The sequence below is a fragment of the Numida meleagris genome, chromosome 3, assembly GCF_002078875.1.
Source record: "Numida meleagris isolate 19003 breed g44 Domestic line chromosome 3, NumMel1.0, whole genome shotgun sequence".
NCBI classification, from domain to species: Eukaryota; Metazoa; Chordata; class Aves; order Galliformes; family Numididae; genus Numida; species Numida meleagris.
This window is the reverse complement of record NC_034411.1, coordinates 40,641,524-40,659,030: the sequence shown is the minus strand read 5'-3', so window position 1 is coordinate 40,659,030 and position 17,507 is coordinate 40,641,524. Positions and strand designations below refer to the sequence as shown.

General features: G+C 39.7%; 1 protein-coding gene across 2 annotated transcripts in view; it reads right to left on the bottom strand.

Annotated features, from left to right (window-relative positions):
• COG2 (component of oligomeric golgi complex 2) overlaps window positions 2,805-17,507 on the bottom strand; it is a 29,075-nt gene continuing 14,372 nt past the window's right edge. The window contains exons 11-18 of one of the 2 annotated variants that reach the window (XM_021390988.1): window positions 14,427-14,488; window positions 10,547-10,698; window positions 8,777-8,977; window positions 7,907-7,979; window positions 6,876-7,018; window positions 5,084-5,223; window positions 4,814-4,994; window positions 2,805-3,223 (exon numbers count right to left, since the gene is read on the bottom strand). In XM_021390988.1, the coding sequence (XP_021246663.1) occupies window positions 3,122-3,223; window positions 4,814-4,994; window positions 5,084-5,223; window positions 6,876-7,018; window positions 7,907-7,979; window positions 8,777-8,977; window positions 10,547-10,698; window positions 14,427-14,488 (1,054 nt within the window). In that variant the 3' untranslated portion in view covers window positions 2,805-3,121. Of the gene's footprint in view, window positions 3,224-4,813; window positions 4,995-5,083; window positions 5,224-6,875; window positions 7,019-7,906; window positions 7,980-8,776; window positions 8,978-10,546; window positions 10,699-14,426; window positions 14,489-17,507 lie in introns of those variants that run through there. The other variant, XM_021390989.1, reaches the window with a different exon arrangement.

Below are 17,507 nucleotides of genomic sequence, written 5' to 3'. Positions count from 1 at the left end.
AATTGCTTTGCCACAGTGCAGTTGGATTTATGCCTATAAATAGATCTCTTGTTCCAACTTCTGAAATTTGGTCTAAATCAGACTTATGTTTTATAAGACAGTACGTTGCAAATTACAGCCAATGATATAGCTGTAAGCATGAAAAAGATGGCTTCCAAGTATTCACAAAGGCTCTATTAAGTTATTCCACTTATTCATTGAAGCCAGAAGGTAGAATCAACCACAAATGAAACTGCAGACCACAAAAGTTTCCATTTTTACCATGAAGATGGAGTGTAATGTAAGGGAGCCTCTGGCAATGGTGCTGTTAATTCTGGGACAAAACAACACTATTTGTAGCTGGGGACTACAAGATACTGGAGGACTCCATATACTGCTCAGTATTACAGAGAAACGAAACAGAGAAAACGCTGGCAGAAGAAAGCACCTATCCGCTGACACCGTGAGGATGAAAAGGAAGGAAGAGTGTAGATGCATCCAGCTGGATGCCTAAGTATGGGATTCATCTTAGGGAACTCACAGCTGGCTGACATCATTGTGAGACCTATTTTTCAATGGTCTTGTGAATCTGGAGAGGTCTCAGTTGACTAGGAGCTGGCAAATGCTGTCCCAGTTTTCAAGAAGTGCAAAAAAAGAAGAGCCTGGTAATTACAAGCCAGAAAATTATTCTGGGAGTTACTGAAAAACACCTGGAAGACAATGCAGACATGGTCACAATCAACATGGGGTCATGAGAAAGTTCTAACAAACTTTATCTCCTCCCATGACAAAATCACCTACTTAGTTGACCACAGGAAGCCAGCTGATGTAATCTTTTTGTATTTCAGCAAAGCTTTCCATACTGTTTCTCACAGTCTCGTAATGGACAAGCTGCCCAGCACACAGCTTGACAAAAACTCAATATGGTGGGTGAACAATTGGCTGGCAGGTTGGGCTCAAGGGGTGATAGTAGATGGGGTTACATCAGGCTAGTGCCCAGTCACTGTTGAGGTTCTGCAGGGCTCTGTTTTAGGTCCAGTTCTCTTCCGTGTTTTCATCAATTACTTGGGTACAGGATTTGAAGGCAGACTAAGTATGTTTGAGGACAACACCAGATTGGGAGGAGCTGGTGACTCCCACAAAGCCTTGCAGAGACATCCTGACAAACTAGAGAGCTGGACAATCCCCAGCTGCATGAAGTTTAACTAGAACAAGTGCCTGGTTCTGCACCTAGGATTGGGCAAGCGCTAGTATATGTACAGACTGAGGGAGGAGAGACTGGAGAGCAGCCCCATGGAAAGGGATCTGGGGGTTCTGCTTAAAAAGAGAGAAGTTCTGGAGTCTGTGCTACAGCATGAAAAAGATAAGCTGTACATACTCCTCTTCCAGGATATTCAAATGCTGAAAACCATGGCATCTGTTCACTTTCCCAACAATATATATTCCATCACGACTTGTTCTGACATCAATTTTATGTCTAAAATTCTTACTGCATATTACTCTTCATTCTGTAGAGCCAATGAAGTCCTAACAGAAAGGTGATGTGTTTATTTATTTATTTATTTTTCTTTTTTACCTCCTCAGTTAACTATTTTCTTGATGCCTAAGCTCCAGCTGTAAGAACTTTAGTACAGGCAGCAAAGCAGATGTCAATAATTGCTCAGACAGACTTCCAAACCCATGAGGGAGTTTGCCAGGCTAACAGTTTAAAAAACTCTCACTCTCTTTATAAAATGAAACATATTAAGACAGATTTCCTCCAGGCAATATTCACACCGTATCTTATATAACTGCATACTAAACACTACCAAAGAACAAGGAAAGCTTCTAAGTATGCCACTTCTCAGTAACTGTTCTGTTACTGCCACATATATTCTGCCCAGCCTTCTGTTTGTCCCATCAGAATATGGATCCAAAAATCCCACTGAAACGTAGGAAATACAGTCTCCCCAGTTACACTGAATTCTTCCACCACACATGCAATAACGTACACTGCAGGTATCCTAAGCACCATTCAAACACTGAGCTGTAGTCTACATCAACAGTCTGGTGAATGAGCACCTAAAATCATGCTCTAGTAGATGGGAGATCCGGAGAAAAAACAAAGGATAACAAAAGGCTCTTCAAGTTTCAGCAAAAATACATGGTACATCACTGAGCGTAGGTTACAATTATGCATAAAGCCTCAAATGTATCTCCTACTCATCTCAGACCGCATTACCTATTCTTCACATTAAAAAGTGTCAATAGGCAAATCACTCTAGGATTGAGGAAGCCCTTTGTTAACCCTTTTACCATTTAAACCTTAATAACACTGTCAACATTTCCAACTATATAATGATGCACTTTGTACTGCAGTAAGCTAGCTTTCAAATCACAAGAATTCCACACGTATTTAGGCAAAATGTTCCTCTCAACAGAAAATATAATACAAATTGAACTATACCAACTCTGAATAAATTCTAGCTTACTATATTAAGTTCCAGTTTGAAGGGAAACAAGTATGCCGGAAGTAATAGCCAGTAAGTTAGGTACCAGTATTATAAATGAGTTTTGAATTATACAGTACTTTAGGAGCTTTCTGTATGGAACACTTCTCACCAACAAGGTCCATTAAAAAAACATCTGTGAGATAAAAAAAAAAATCTGAAATCCTAACAAGAGCTAACCATGACCCACGACGAGGGAAAGCTGATAAATGCAAAGCAACAGCAATAAACAACAGGCTCGTATTCCTGTGAACAACTTCATCATTCCAGAAGAGCTGTTCCTTTGGAAAATGTAGACAGCCAGCAATAGAATTGATTCAAGAAACATATGGGACATCAGAGTTAGGAAGACAATTTATTACATACTATTTTCATCATATAAGTTCACTCTTCTACATCATAAGATTTACAAGAAAAATAATGGAAACATTTTCTTCCACTTTCCACTTCTACAGTAAAAAGTTTAGAACTTACGACTGCTTTCCGTATAATGGAAAACTGTTGGTAAACTCTCAGTCTTTTGGTGAAACAAACAGAAGATGCACCAATTTGTTTCTCGAGATGCAATAGGAAGCACTTCATTGCTACTTATTTGGTAGAATAACGAACAGTTAAATCCTCCTTCATCTTCAATCACATGTTTTCAAGAATAGCTAGGATTGTTCCACTGTAGCCTGATCCTTGGCAGTTAGAACAAGCTCTGAAAGGGCTGAAAAGCTTTTTATGTTGCTTGTTTCCAGTCCCATCTTTCGTATCTAAAAAGAAACAAAAGAAACATTGATTTTCTTTAAAACAACAAAAACTCATGAATTGTTCTTAAAACAACTGGGAAAGCATGTTTAATTTTATGTTAATGTGTGGTAAAAAAAAAACAACCAAGCTGCATACAGTGCAACATACGAAAAAAACTGTATAAAACTTTGCTCAGTTAAGTCTTTCCAGTTAACATAATGTCTCAGAGTAAAACGTTTAAGGACCTTCTTGTAACTAAAGCCAGTTGGAAGTTGTCCAATGAAACACTCAGAAAGAGAAACTTGGCTGTAACTATGCTTTTAATGCATTCAGTTCAACTGAAGTTTTTCTCAAATCCCCAATCAGGGCTCTGGGCAAAGCTTTTAATACAAACACAGATACATCCAACAACCAGCAACAACCAACAGTGTGATAATGAAAGCATTCCAATAATCTGCAAGAGCTATGGTTCCAGCCGAGAACTTCCTGTGGGACAAAAACTCTACAGAGAGATTGCTACAAGTAATTTCTTACCTAGGAAATCTGTTACTCTGACAGTTAGAAAAACACAATGAGAAATCTGAAAATGCACTGAAATCTATTAACATCTATATTAGTAATGAAATGATCCTGAAAAGGTGTTTGTTGCTGGAACTCCTCGTGATGTCCAAAAGTACTAAATCAGCTCCTACATGATTATGAACCTAACCCAGCTCAACTTCAATTCACATTGCAATATTGTTATTGCATATAATAGGAATACAAACACCAAGAATCCAACTCATGCTCCTAGCTAAAAACTGTGAAACAGTGTTTCCTCTTAATAATTTCCATACCTCCGCCTAAATCACTTTCATTTCTGTTAAGCTTCAGAAATGAGAAAAGCATCAGCTTACACACAGGCCAAATCTATCTGCCTGTTATAAAGCATCCACAGCATCTGCTCATAAACAAAACTGATGACAACTGCTTGGCAACTGATGATGTGGACCTACACTTAGAAGTTTATGGCTGCATATGACATAGAAATAATGACTAGAAATCAGTATGTTTATACAGTTCGATACAGCTACTACATGCATTTCCTGGACTATTTTCTTCCACGTGTTTTTACTTCGTTAATTAAGGTTCCATATTTGCTCTGCGAAGAGCTTACTAATACATGCACAACAAATAAGAAATCCTCAAAGCTCTTGGATGTAAACCCTTGACTATGCATTAAGGCAAGGCTGGAAATACCCAGGGAGAAGGCAAACAAAAACTGAAGCCAGAAAGTCATTTTTATCAGAGCAGGAAAGAAAATTCCCTCAGATGTGTCCACTTAGCATTTCTTTCAGCTTCTGAGTACTAAGCAGTACTTGAATTTGGAACACTGAGAAATACAAGCTCTTTCATTTACGGAAGAAAGCACAGGGAAGCGTGCGTTGCTCAAGAAGAGTCTACAATCACTCAGGTTTCAAATCATCTGCATTACACAGATGTAAAAGCCAACCAAACAAAAATAGCATACAAAGTTTCAAGTTCGAAAAAGGAAGCTGAACTTTCCTCCTGTATCTCACTCCCTTCCCAAAACCAGTAATAGCAGTAAACAATTATTTTCTCTTTTAACTTACTTGCTCTCCGAAATACTCAACATCTAGAGCCAGCTGCAGTCGGATTTTATCATCATCACTCATACCCCCATTTGTACCAACAGGGTTCAGAGCTGCAGTTCTTCTGGCCTGCTTCAACCTTTTTAGGCTCTCTTCCATTTTCTTAACGGAACTTAACACATCTGAAACAGTTTCATAATACCTAAAAAAATGAAAGTTAATAAGAACAAAAATTGTACTTCCACAGCAAAGCCTACTTTCTGCGCAGAATGTTTTCTATGGCTCTCTTACTTTTGTGTGCTTTCAGAGAGGGCGCCTTCCAACCACTGATGAATCATGGGCTGCTTCAGTATATTTCTGTATTCATTCTGCAGTCGGTAGAAGGGCTTAAGAGCACTGTCAACATAAGATGAAGCTTTAGTTGGCACTTCCTGGGAGATGACAGGGAAAGAAGGTGGGAAAAAGAACCTGTAATTTATCTACTGAAAAGTAGGACACCAATTACAGCACGTATGTAGAATGCTATGGGTGTATGTAAGCCAAGAAATAGGTACCCTATTCATGTTCAGTCAACAAAGAGGTCTTCATACATGGGAAAGACACCATGACAAAATCATTCAGTAGTGTTACACTATGTAACATTCTATGGAACAACATCCAAAACAACTAAAGCTTTTGAGGATGCATGCACCAGCCAGCTACTCATATTATAAGGGCAATTCCTACTCATACTGACTTCAAGGAAAGCTGAACAGGCTCAGTATGTACCACGTACTTTTGCTGGAATAGCTACTATCTTGTATTATACTTCACTAAATTGAAAACATTGCTCTTTCTATTCTTATACCACCCTAATACCTCAGCATATTTTCCAGAAGAATGCTTCTGGGGTAACTCTAATACCCATCCTTTCACTACCTTCTTCTGAGCTAGTCTTGGATGCAGAATGCTTCACCTCTCCAGGGCTGATCCATCCAAGAGCTTGGACAAGCCTCATGCATTGCATTGCAAAGAAACCAAACGCACACGGGGTACATATGCATGGTACATGTGAAATACCTGTTACTCAAGTTTGCTTACATTACCATTTTCTTACATGAGACCAAGCTAACCACAGTAACAACTGCGCGGTCTGGCAAAAACAAAACCAAAGTAACAAAACAAGCCAAGATCTGATTGGGGTTTTTGGTAACGTATTTATTAGCTAGCTTTTATTAGTTTCTCACCAAAACAATATTAATTTTTTGGCCACTCACATTTGTTCCTTCTGTGCAAGACAGTTCCTGAATCAAATCTAAGAAATAAGCTCACTGGGAAGAAGTTCCTTGACACAGCAGTCAGAAGCGTCACCCCCTGCCCCTTACTCCAAAAGAAGCCTGCAGCTCAGTAGCAGTTCATCTTCTGATACATGCTACGACACGAGGGAAACATGTATTCTTACTAACCCTTTTTTGTTTGCCTAAAAGTTTTACTTCCTGCCTTTCCCTCCATCACAAGCCTGTGTCCTCATTGTTGTTACCCTACCTAAAATTTCAAAAATTGTGGAATCAGTAAGGTTGGAAAAGACCACTAAGACCACCTAGTCCAACTGTCAGCCCGCCCCACCATGCCCACTAACCATGTCCCTCAGGGACGCATTCACACGTTTCTTGAACACCTTCACCTCCAGGAACGGTGACTCCACCGCCTCCCTGGGCAGCCTGTGCCAGTGTCTCACCACTCTTTTAGAGTATAATTTTTTCAAAATATCTGACCTGCATCTCCTCTGTTGCAGCGTAAGACCGCTACCTCCTGTCCTATTTTACCTGGGAGAAGACACCAACTCCCACCTCACTACAGCCTCCTTTCAGGTAGCTGTAGAGAGCTCTCAATACTCCGAAAGATGTTCAGCCCCATCTCCCTTGGGCTCCCTTCTTTTCTAAGATGTAAATGGTAATCACTAAAATCATCTAAAGTTATTAGTTTTGCTGACTGTTAAACAGATACGGACAGTCCTGGAATAAATCATAAATATACTACTCGGTTAGCATTCTTAACAGAGACTTTCCTGAGATCTATTTTTAAGTCTGCAGTCAGCACTGACCTTATTGGTTCTCCTGTATAATCTTGGAATTTCCAGTGCACTCTTCAGGTAAGTGAAAGAGGACTCACTGAGATCCTGGATAATCCTGTTATTCAAGGTAGGCATGCAGGCTGATAAAGAAGTCTTTGAGTCTTCCAAGGCTCCTAATGAAGTAAAAATGCTGAGTTTAAGATGAGCTACCCTGCCCAATCACAACACAAATCAGCGTCATCCCTATCTCACTGTCCTATATGGCTGCTCCTGGTGTCAAATACAGGATGGTTAATAAATGTACACATACTAGCCATTCATAAAACATCTCCACTAATATCAGCCATTCCTCAGCCAGAAAAATGGATACACAGAAGAAAAAAAAAAAAAAAAAGTGAAGTGACATTCCGCAGGTTCACTTTTTTTTTTTTTCCCCCCAGCATTCTCATTGTAGCAAAGGGCTTGAATCAAAAGGCTCATATCTACCAAGGAAACTGGGGTTGTAAAATTCTTTCCCACAGTACCTAAATTCCCCAGGGAGTAACTGGACCGTGCCTCATGCACACTTGCAATTGGCAGGAGACAGTCTACTGAACTGCAGATGCACACAAGCTCCTACCTCTCTTATAGACATGGACATCTACCCATAATATTTTAGTTTCAACCGGATAACACAAACTACCTCCTTTATTCTTCTCTGTTTTCCTTAATGAAAGAGTTTAAAGATTTGATACGAATCTTCTAAACTGAGGTTCCTCACTTCCTGGAGAACCATCCTAATTACTAGACAATAACAAGTTATTTCCCAAGAAACTACTTTAGACATTGAATTTTAATCAAACGTTTTCTAGATTTCACAATTCCATTTAAGGCAGTTTTTATTTCTCAGAATCACAGAACGGTTCAGGTCAGAAATGGCCATCATTACATAAACAAAAAACGCTAGTATTTTCAAGTTTTTCATTGTAAACAATAAAACTGTGTATAAATGCTAATATTGTTTGGTTAGGAGAGGGACTTGGGAAAAGGGGGAAAGACTGAATTAAATCTCTCACATTTACCTTCGATACAAGACAAATTCTTGAAGCCAACCATCTCAAGTTTTGGTTTAATCATTTCTAAGATGTCAGGAATCTAAAGAAAGAAACATAAGATAGACAGTTTTATTACAAACATACTTTTATAGCTCTTCCTATACTCTGCAAGTTAGCAGTATATCAAAAGACACTTCCAATCTTCTCTGCTTTTTTATTGCATTTATGGAAACCCAGTCTCAGGTTAGTGGGAATATTAGTGGGAATTAAGGCCTATTCATTCAATTCCCTACCTTCCATTTTTGCCCTCAGAGAAAATAATTGGTAATTCAGAAAATATTATCGGCCCAGATGCAGCTTCACAGGATACAGAAATTTCAGTCTTACTGACTGAAGTACATCAGAAAACTCCCCACTGAAAGCATATTAATACCATATAGCTCTTTTAAAGTTTCTGGATTGTTAGTAAAACATGATGATGATAGAATTCTTTTGAAGAGTTCTCTTATAAAAAGAGAATATAATATTAAAGCCAAAACTGCACCACACTTCGAGGCCAGAGAGCTTACAAGCAAAGGTGAGACTCAGGGACAGTGATACTCAGCACCAAAAATGAGCGGAAACATTTTAGGAGTATAGTCTAGCAGCTACTGATTAAAAACCTGAAGAAGTTTTTCTGTAACTTGTAATTCAAACTAGGTAGAGAACAGACCCTTTATTTCACATGATATTCTCTCTAACAGACTCTCCAGCTTCAGCATTTAAAAACATACATCTTTCTTTTCAATTTATCTTTTTTTTTTTTTAAACTTGTCTGTTTTTGAATTGACAGGATCCCAAACAACACTGGCACACAGATTGACAAAGACTTCTGTAAGTGAAGTCACAAGCACCAACCTTTTCCTGGAGTTTGTCCAGATCTGCAGCAACGTACACCAACTGAGTACTGGATACAGAAGGCAAAGGCTGACTTTCTGGAGAAGATCCATTCCCTTGGTCCTCACTAGGGTTGAGGTTTACAGAAGCTTCCTTTCTACCAGCTGGCATTAATTTTTTGCTTTCTTTTGCGTTCTCACTGGAAATGGGCCTTACAGAAACCTGAAATGTCAAAGTGAGATGAGAATGCTAGCAATAGTAAAGGCAGTTAAAGTTGCATATATAGAGACAGCATATAAAGGATTCATAAGTTTTTGACATTATAATGTTACACTTGCAAGAGATAACTGTACTCCTCAATTACATAAAAAGAGATGATTTTAAAGCAGATTTTGGTGCACCAAGTAATTAGATGATTTAGAGCTTTTTTGTCACTATACTACAAGGCAGTACAGTTCTGGAGTAATTTTCACCAGTGTGGTGTTCAAATTAACAGACTTGATTATTACCTGCCTAACAGAAACAGTTTATATCTGTGGATTGTGTTGGATGAGTAATTTTCCACTGCAGAGACAACCAATTCCACTGCTAGAGCATTTGAGTCAAAGCCAAGAATCAACACACAATCTATCCCACTATTACACCTTTGAGAGGAACACTCAGGGATCTGCCTACAAGAGTTCTGAGCATTTTCTAGGCCAATACAGTCACCAAATGGAGGAGTTTGAGTCCTCCCCAGCCATTCATCCTCCCTTTCACTCATACCTGTACAAGGCTAGCCAAGGTCTTGCTTGGTCTCAAGAAACATAACTCATTGTTGTCAATCATCTCCTTTCTCCCACTTCCTCAAGCCCTCTACTGCAAAACACACACTTCACTCAGCTACTCTAAGTTAATTCTGGAACATATCAACACTTTTAATGAGACAATTTAGCTGAAAGAACTGTACTATTCAATCTCACAAGACGGAGTGCTGTCATCAACTACCTAAGGGGAACGTATAGAGAAGATGGAATCAGATACAGTGACAGAGTAAGAGGCAATGGACAAGTGCAACAAAGACAATTGTATCAAATATGAGGATCTTTCATTCTGAGGGCAGTCAATCATTCGAAACAGGCTCCTTGAGAAGCTGAGAAGTCTCTACCTTTGGATATTCAAAACTCAACAAGGTTTTCATAACCTTTCCTATGCTGGCCCTGTTTTGAGCAGGACTTTGGACCACATGAGGCCCATAAGTCCATTTTAACCTCAATTATTCCCCAATATCAGGTTGTCATTCTGTGATGCACAGAACAGGGGAAAACCTACATGGCTTGGAGCAGGGAGTAGAAGAGCAAAGGATATCATCTTCTGCTCAGAAGTTGGAATTACGATATTAGGATAGTTAACCATGAGATTTTGAGTTTTACAGTCTGAACACAGAGCAATTGATCTGGTTTTACTCACTGCCTTTTTCTTTTTTTCCTTCAAGGTTACTTTTCACCTAGCTCAATATGGAAAACACACCAACAGAACAAAACCACAAGATTAAGACTACTACTGTCAGTGGCAGAGGCAGTCTTAATCATACATGGAACTACTGCCTTGGCAACCATCAGACAATAATACCACAAGGGCAGTACTGACATTCTAAGTCAATGACATGTTTCGCAGCGATACTTTTTATAAAACAAACTCACTAATTTGACTGTTCTTATTAAGCATTTCTGAATTCAGAAGTTACATACTTTAAGAGGTCTCCTACTGATGGACATAATCATCAGAGCCATAACTATGTTTTTCTCTTACCTCATTAATGAACACAGAATAACGTGCCAAAATTTGCAGACTAAGTTTCCACAGACGGTGTGCTAACAATGGTAAGAACATTTGATCCGACCAGCACTTCAGAAGACTCGTCCAGACCATGTGAGTAGCCAAAAGACAGTACGAGCTGCCCTCTAAAAAGAATGAGGCAACAAAGGTTAAGTTCCTAAGCACACTCTTGGAAGATGTAACATTACTGATGTTAATAAATGCATTATCCAAGATTTAACAAAAAAATACTCTTACGAGACACAACCACAAAGAAGATTTATTAAACACTGACTAAAACAAACTCTGAAAATACTAGCTCCTCACGCCTTTAGAATGCTGACTAATGGCATGCATATTTTGCACAGCTGTATGCAAGAGTAGAACTGCATTAGGACTAAACTATTGCTCCTTTCATAGTTAAGTCTGAGAAACATGCTAGAAATATGTACTGAAAACACAGTGGGAATATCCACATTGAAATAAAATACTTATAAAGCAGTTTATGCACTAACATTTTTCCTCTTGGAAGCTAATGCTGCTGAAAGCCCAGCTGTAGTGCCTCTATACCAATGCATGTAGTGGGAAATTAGCAGGACGAGTTGGAAATCGTTACGCAACTGAAAAACTATGATCTTATTGCTATCATGGAAAAATGGCAGGATGATCTGCATAGCTGGAATACCACCACTGAGGGCTATAAGCTTTTCAGAAGGGATAGGCAAGGTAGGAGGGGTTGGGGGAGTTGCCCTCTATGTTAAAAAATGATAGAGTGCAAGGAGCTCCCTCTGAGAAACAGTCAGGAACAGGTTTAGAGACTCTGGGTTAAGATTAGAGACTGGACTAAGAAAGGACAGCTGGCGGGTCAGGGTCTACTACAGGCCCCCTGATCAACGGGAGCTGTTGAGGAGGCCTTCTTGCTTCAGCGGCAAGAGGCATCATGCTTTCATCTGGATGGGGGATTTCAACCACCTGAAGATCTGCTGGGAAAACAACACAGTGAGCTGCAAGCGACCCAGGAGAATCCTGGAATCCATCAGTGATAACCTTCTGGTTCAGGTCTTGGACAGACTGACCAGAGGCAAAGTGCTCCTGGACCTGGTGCTCACCAACGCAGAAGACGTTGTTAAAGAGGTTAAGATCAGAGGCAGCCTGGGCTGTAGCAACCATGCACTGGTTGAGTTTGTGATCTTGAGGAATGGGGCCTCGCAAAGAGCGGAGACAGGACCCTGAATTTCAGGAGAGCAGTCTTTGGTTGGTTGAAGGAATTGCTGAACGAGATCTCCTGGGAAGCTGTCTTTAGAGACAAAGGAGTGGAACAAAGCTGGCTGCTGTTTAAGGATGCCTCTCTGAGAGCACAAGAGCTCTCCATCCCTCAGAATAAGAAAGCAGGCAGAGGAGGCAGGAAATCAGCATGACTTGGCAAGGATCTGCTTGTCAAATTGAGGGAAAAGAAGGGCAAGTACAGGCAGTGGTAACAAGGATGTATCACCTAGGAAGAACACAGGGGTGCTCTCCAGATGCGTAGAGATGGAATTAGGAAAGCCAAGGCACAGATAGAACTGATCTTGGTGAGAGATGTTAAAACAACAAGGTACATACGTCAGAGGAGATAGGCCAAAGAGATCATACCTCCTCTGATAAATGGGAAAGGAGTGTGACTGGAAAAAGGGAAACATCACTCCCATTTATAAGAAAGGAAAGAAGCAGGACCCAGGGAACTACAGGACAGTAAGCCTCACCTTTGTGCCCGGGAAGATCATGGAACATACCCTCCTAAAAGACATGTTAAGGCATACGAGGGACAAGCTGGTGATCCAAGACAACCAGCATGGCTTCACCACGGGAAAGTCATGCCTGATCAATGTAGTGGCCTTCTATGATGGAGAAACGGCATCAGTGGACAAAGCGAAGGTAAATGATGTAATCTACCTGGACTTCTGAAGGCCTTTGACATGGTTCCCCATCACACCCTTATCTCTACATTGGAGAGAAGTGGATTTGAAGGGAGGACTATTCGGTCAATAAAGAATTAGTTGGAAGGTCAGAGCCAGAGGGTTGTGGTCAAAGGCTCTATGTCCAAGTGGAGGCCAGCGATGAGTGGTGTTCTTCAGGGACACTTCAGGACTTGGGACCAGTACTCTTCAACATCTTTATCAACGACATAGATGATGGGATTGAGTATACCCTCAGAAAGTTTGCTGATGACATCAAGCTCAGTGGTGCAGTTGATACAGAAGGAAGGGATGCCATCCAGAGGGACCGTGATAAACTTTAAAGGTAGGCCCTTGTGAACCTAATGAGATTCAACGAAGCGAAGTGCAAGGTTTTGCACTTGGGTCAAGGTAGTCCCAGATATGTATACAAAATGGGAGAAGAACTCTTTGAGAGTAGCCCTGCTGAGAAGGACTTAGCCATCTTAGTAGATGAAAAACTTAACACGAGTCAGCAGTGTGTGCTTGCAGCCCAGAAGGCCAATGGTATCCTGGGTGTATCAGAAAAGGGGTGGTCAGCAGGGACAGGGAGGTGATTGCCTCTCTCTACTCTACCCTGTGTTGCCCCATCTTGAGTACCATGTCTAGATCTGGAGCCCTCAACACAGGAAAGATGAGGAGGTTTTGGAGAGAATTGAGAGAAGGGCCACAAAGATGATCAGAGGGCTGGAGCACCTCTCCTGTGAAGACAGGCTGAAAGAGTTGGACTTAATTCAGGCTGGAGAAGAGAAGGCTGTGCGGAGACCTCATTACGGCCTTCCAACATTTAAAGGGAGATTATATATAAACAGGAGAGAAATCAACTTTTTACATGGGTAGACAGTGACAGGACAAGGGAGAATGGTTTTAAACTAAAAGATGTTAGATTTAAATGTCAGGGGGAAGTTTTTCATGGAGAGGGTGGTGAGGTCTGGAACAGGTTGTCCTAAGAGACTGTGGATGCCCTGTCCCTGGAGCTGTTCAAGGCCAGGTTCAACGGAGCCCTGGGCAAGATGATCTAGTACTTGATCTAGTGGATGGCAACCCTATCTCTGGCAGGGTGGTTGGAACTTGATGATCCTTAAGATCCCTTTCAACTCAAGCCATTCTATGATTCTGATTTTATAGCATACAATTCAAAAGCTAATAATGTGCCTGCGAGCTCCAAATAAATGCCTTGAAGTTGTAGGGTTTATGCATTTCACCTCCAATAGTTTTTTTTCTCCTTACTCTCTTTAGTTTTATAATTTAAAAGTCCAAAATATTACACACAAGATGCGTACAAATATATATGTATATATATGTGTGCGTGTATACATTACTTTTTGCAGCCTTCCTCACAGGTATTTACTCCATTAACTGAAGTAACAGCTTGTCTGATAAAAGTATAGTTCTAAGAAATATACTAGGTTTGTCCTTCCACTATAATCTTTTCTATGCTTGCCTTCTCACCTGCTCGTAAATCAATGTACATATTTTGAGTAGAAGCCAACATTACAAACCATAGAAAGCCTAAATGCTGCCAACAGATAGACATCTTCCTCTCTACATGTAACAAGAAAAGTCTGCCCCAGTAACAAAGCATAACCTTTTGGACGTCACGTACAGGTTGCCAAGTGAAAATTTAGATCCTTTTTGAACTAAGGGAATAAATCCACAAGTATGTTAATTACTGCTACCATAAGAAATGTTTTTAGTAAGTCCAGTGATCACTGAACAGTACTCTTATATTGCCTTCCCTATAAAAATGTAATCTAGTGTTAAATCAGTTCATCAAAAACAGCACTCATGTGAACCCTAAGGATACAAGTCAGTAAATGATGAAGAAGTAGTAATCACTGCTACTTAAAATACAGCTTCCATCACAATAGGGAAACTTAATTTTTGCGACGAAAGTTTACCTGGTGCTTCCTCCAGGGAATCTGAAAGTGCAGCTTCTAAGGCCCCGGCTATTTCTCTAAATCTGAAAAACAGAAAAGTTTTGATTATAAATAAATCATTTCTTAAATTGACGCCTCAATACTTTTCAGTGTTCAGTCTCTATGCCTTTAGCATACACACACTAACAGATTAAGCAGTTATTTATTTTCCTCAACATAACCCAGGATATAAATAAGGCCAACAGTCAACAAATACTTGAAAGATAACACTTGACTTTATATAGGCAGATTTAAAACTTATACACTACAAAAAAAACCCATAAATTAGGGTTAAGATCATGTCAAATCTTTAGGTCTTTTTTTTAGGGAGTAAAGGTTTGTGTTTATGGGTTCTTTTTCCTAATTGTTATTGTTTTCACACTAGAATTGAACACATTATCTCATACTTACTTAAGCTGACCTTCAGGTATGTCATGTGGCACTGGGAGCTTTTAGCTTTCTACGTGTTTGTTAATGGACAGTGGCATAAGGTTCTGCAAACAACTCTGTACCTGATAAAAATCAATAGTTCCTCACAGGATGCCCTATTCCCCCCCTTTTCTTTTTCGCCTTTTTTTTTTTTTTCCCCTGAAGTTTAATAGCAAATAAGACAGCATTTCCCTTAGGTAAAAATCATCATATAAGCCTTGTAAAAATGTATTCATTAATAATGTTTTTATCCCTAATACTGAAACAAAATTATATTTTAAACTTCTCTACAGAAAGCTTCTGTCATTTTTGCTCCTCGCTTTTATGTTCGCCACATTAATCTCTACAGCTACCAAACTTCCTAATTATGAACCTGCAAGGCTCATTTTAAAACTTCTCAACTATCCAGGTCAGAGCAGGGGCCTGCCCAGCTTTTCCTGTTCCAGCCACTAATGTACTAGATACATATTTAAAGTAATTTAATAGCAATATCTGTGACTGACACATCAAGGAGGAAGAAACCCACAAGAGATGGTCTATTGTGTTCAATTGCTACCAACAGTTAGCATGTATTTTGAAGTATTTGTGAAATGGTTTCAAATCCTCATTCCTGCCTCCGCAACACCTTCACTGACAAAGCAGCATGTTTGGGTCTTGCAGCGAAACAAATTAGAGCACTGAATCACGTTTATATTTTTAAATTATGCAGCTTTCGATGAATATTTCTTACATGGGGAAAAAAATCCCAAGCATGAGTTCACTATAGTCCCATTATCTGTTGTACTGACGTAACAGAAAGAAACGGCAAGGAAAAGAGTTACTGAGGCTGCTTACACCTGCACTGCTACAGAAGAAATGCCTCTACATCTATTCCTTACAGACTCCTTTGTACAGGCTTTAGCGAGGGCTCTTTGTTCTGGGCAATTTCTGTAACTGAAAAAATTAGCAATCTTAACTGTAAGTGTAATAGCGGAAGAACATACTTCAGTACAAATCCCGTGTGACTTATATACATCAAAGAAGGGGCTTCTCTGCTATGAACGTGTATTATTTTCACAATTGTGTACTAAAGAATTCACGGGCAATTCCAAAAGTTATCAGATCATTCCAACATGGAGGAATGGCATGGTGAAAGATGAAGCATTTCCTGTTATCCGATCATGTACAGAAATACTGCACTATTTAGATTTATGGTAAGCTTCAAGAAGAATTACTATTTTTTTTTCCTTTTGATCAGCCAGAACTCAAAATATCTAAGAGGTTATTATTATTATTATTATTTTCGAAACAGAAGGAATACACTGAAGCTTCATTTCAATGTTTAGATCAGCAGTATCAAAGTTTGATCAACTGGTCACTTGTTAGAAAAGCTGTGCTTTCAAACAAAAGGGCAGATGCACAGACCCATTAATGATACTTGTCTTTTGTTAAGAAGTTTATAATTGCTGTAGTTCTACAGACACTTAAGAGTCTGCACAGTCAGCACCACTACTGTAGTGAGTACTCCTGCCCTTTCCCTTGGGCAAGCATCAATATTTGTACAGTTAAGTGGTTTGGAAAAATTGATTGGAGTTGGAAGTCAGCCTTTTTTTTGCCCAAGGTAACAGTTCTTCATGTTGGTTCAATACACAGTTGCAGAACATTTGTGCAAGTGGGAAAAAAAATAAAGGAGGATGTCAGAGGCGGCCAGGACCATCATTTTACGAAATGTAGCACATCACCAAAACACTAACAAATGTGCTCCCATCCCCACATTCCTGTCTCTTATCTTGAACTACCTCCAGCCCTCATAAGATTCCCAGATGGAACTTTTCAGCAGCATCATAATTTATCCTGGATTAAACAAGCTGCATAAATGTGGCCTATGGTTGTACCATTATAATCATTTATAGAGGCACGCAATAAAGAAAGCCACCATGGTGACCCAGGTTAAAAATAAACCTCACTTTCTTATCTTTCTTATTTGCAAATCATTTCCTTAGCTGCCACCACCTACTTTTCCTCTTTTATTTTTTAAAAAGACCCGATGATTTCAGTGATCCAGCACGTAGGTTAGCCCCATAAACAGCTGTGGTGGAACAAACAGATGTGTAACATAGTGGGAAACAAAGGCAAGAAAATCTTGTGGCTGGTTTTGCCAGCACAGAAAACATTATCAAACCATATTCAAGTAGAATGCAGGACAAGAGGCTATATATAGTTAGGGTACAACACAGCGTAGACAACACAGTTAGAACAGCTCTTAGGCTATCATGTCCAAAACTAAAAGCAGCATATTAAAAACTTCATTACTATTGCAGACTGTAAACAAAAACAATCCTTAAAATGAAGCATTCATCCTCATTGTGAGGATGCAAACTGGAAGACATGTGGAACAGAAAACTGAGGAACAAAACCGTTAGCTGCCTCCGCTTATGATCTGATTCCCAACTAACAGTGCTGCATTACGCTCAAGGCAATGAGATCTACTCCTGTAACAGATAGCACAGTGAAGCTGTTCAGAGACTCTCAGAAGACTTTTCAACCTTTGCAACCTACTGCAAGGAACCTGCTTTAGCTGATGGGTTGGACTCGATCTCCAGAGGTCCCTTCCAACCCCTACAATTCTGTGATTCTGTGACTCTGGAACAAGAG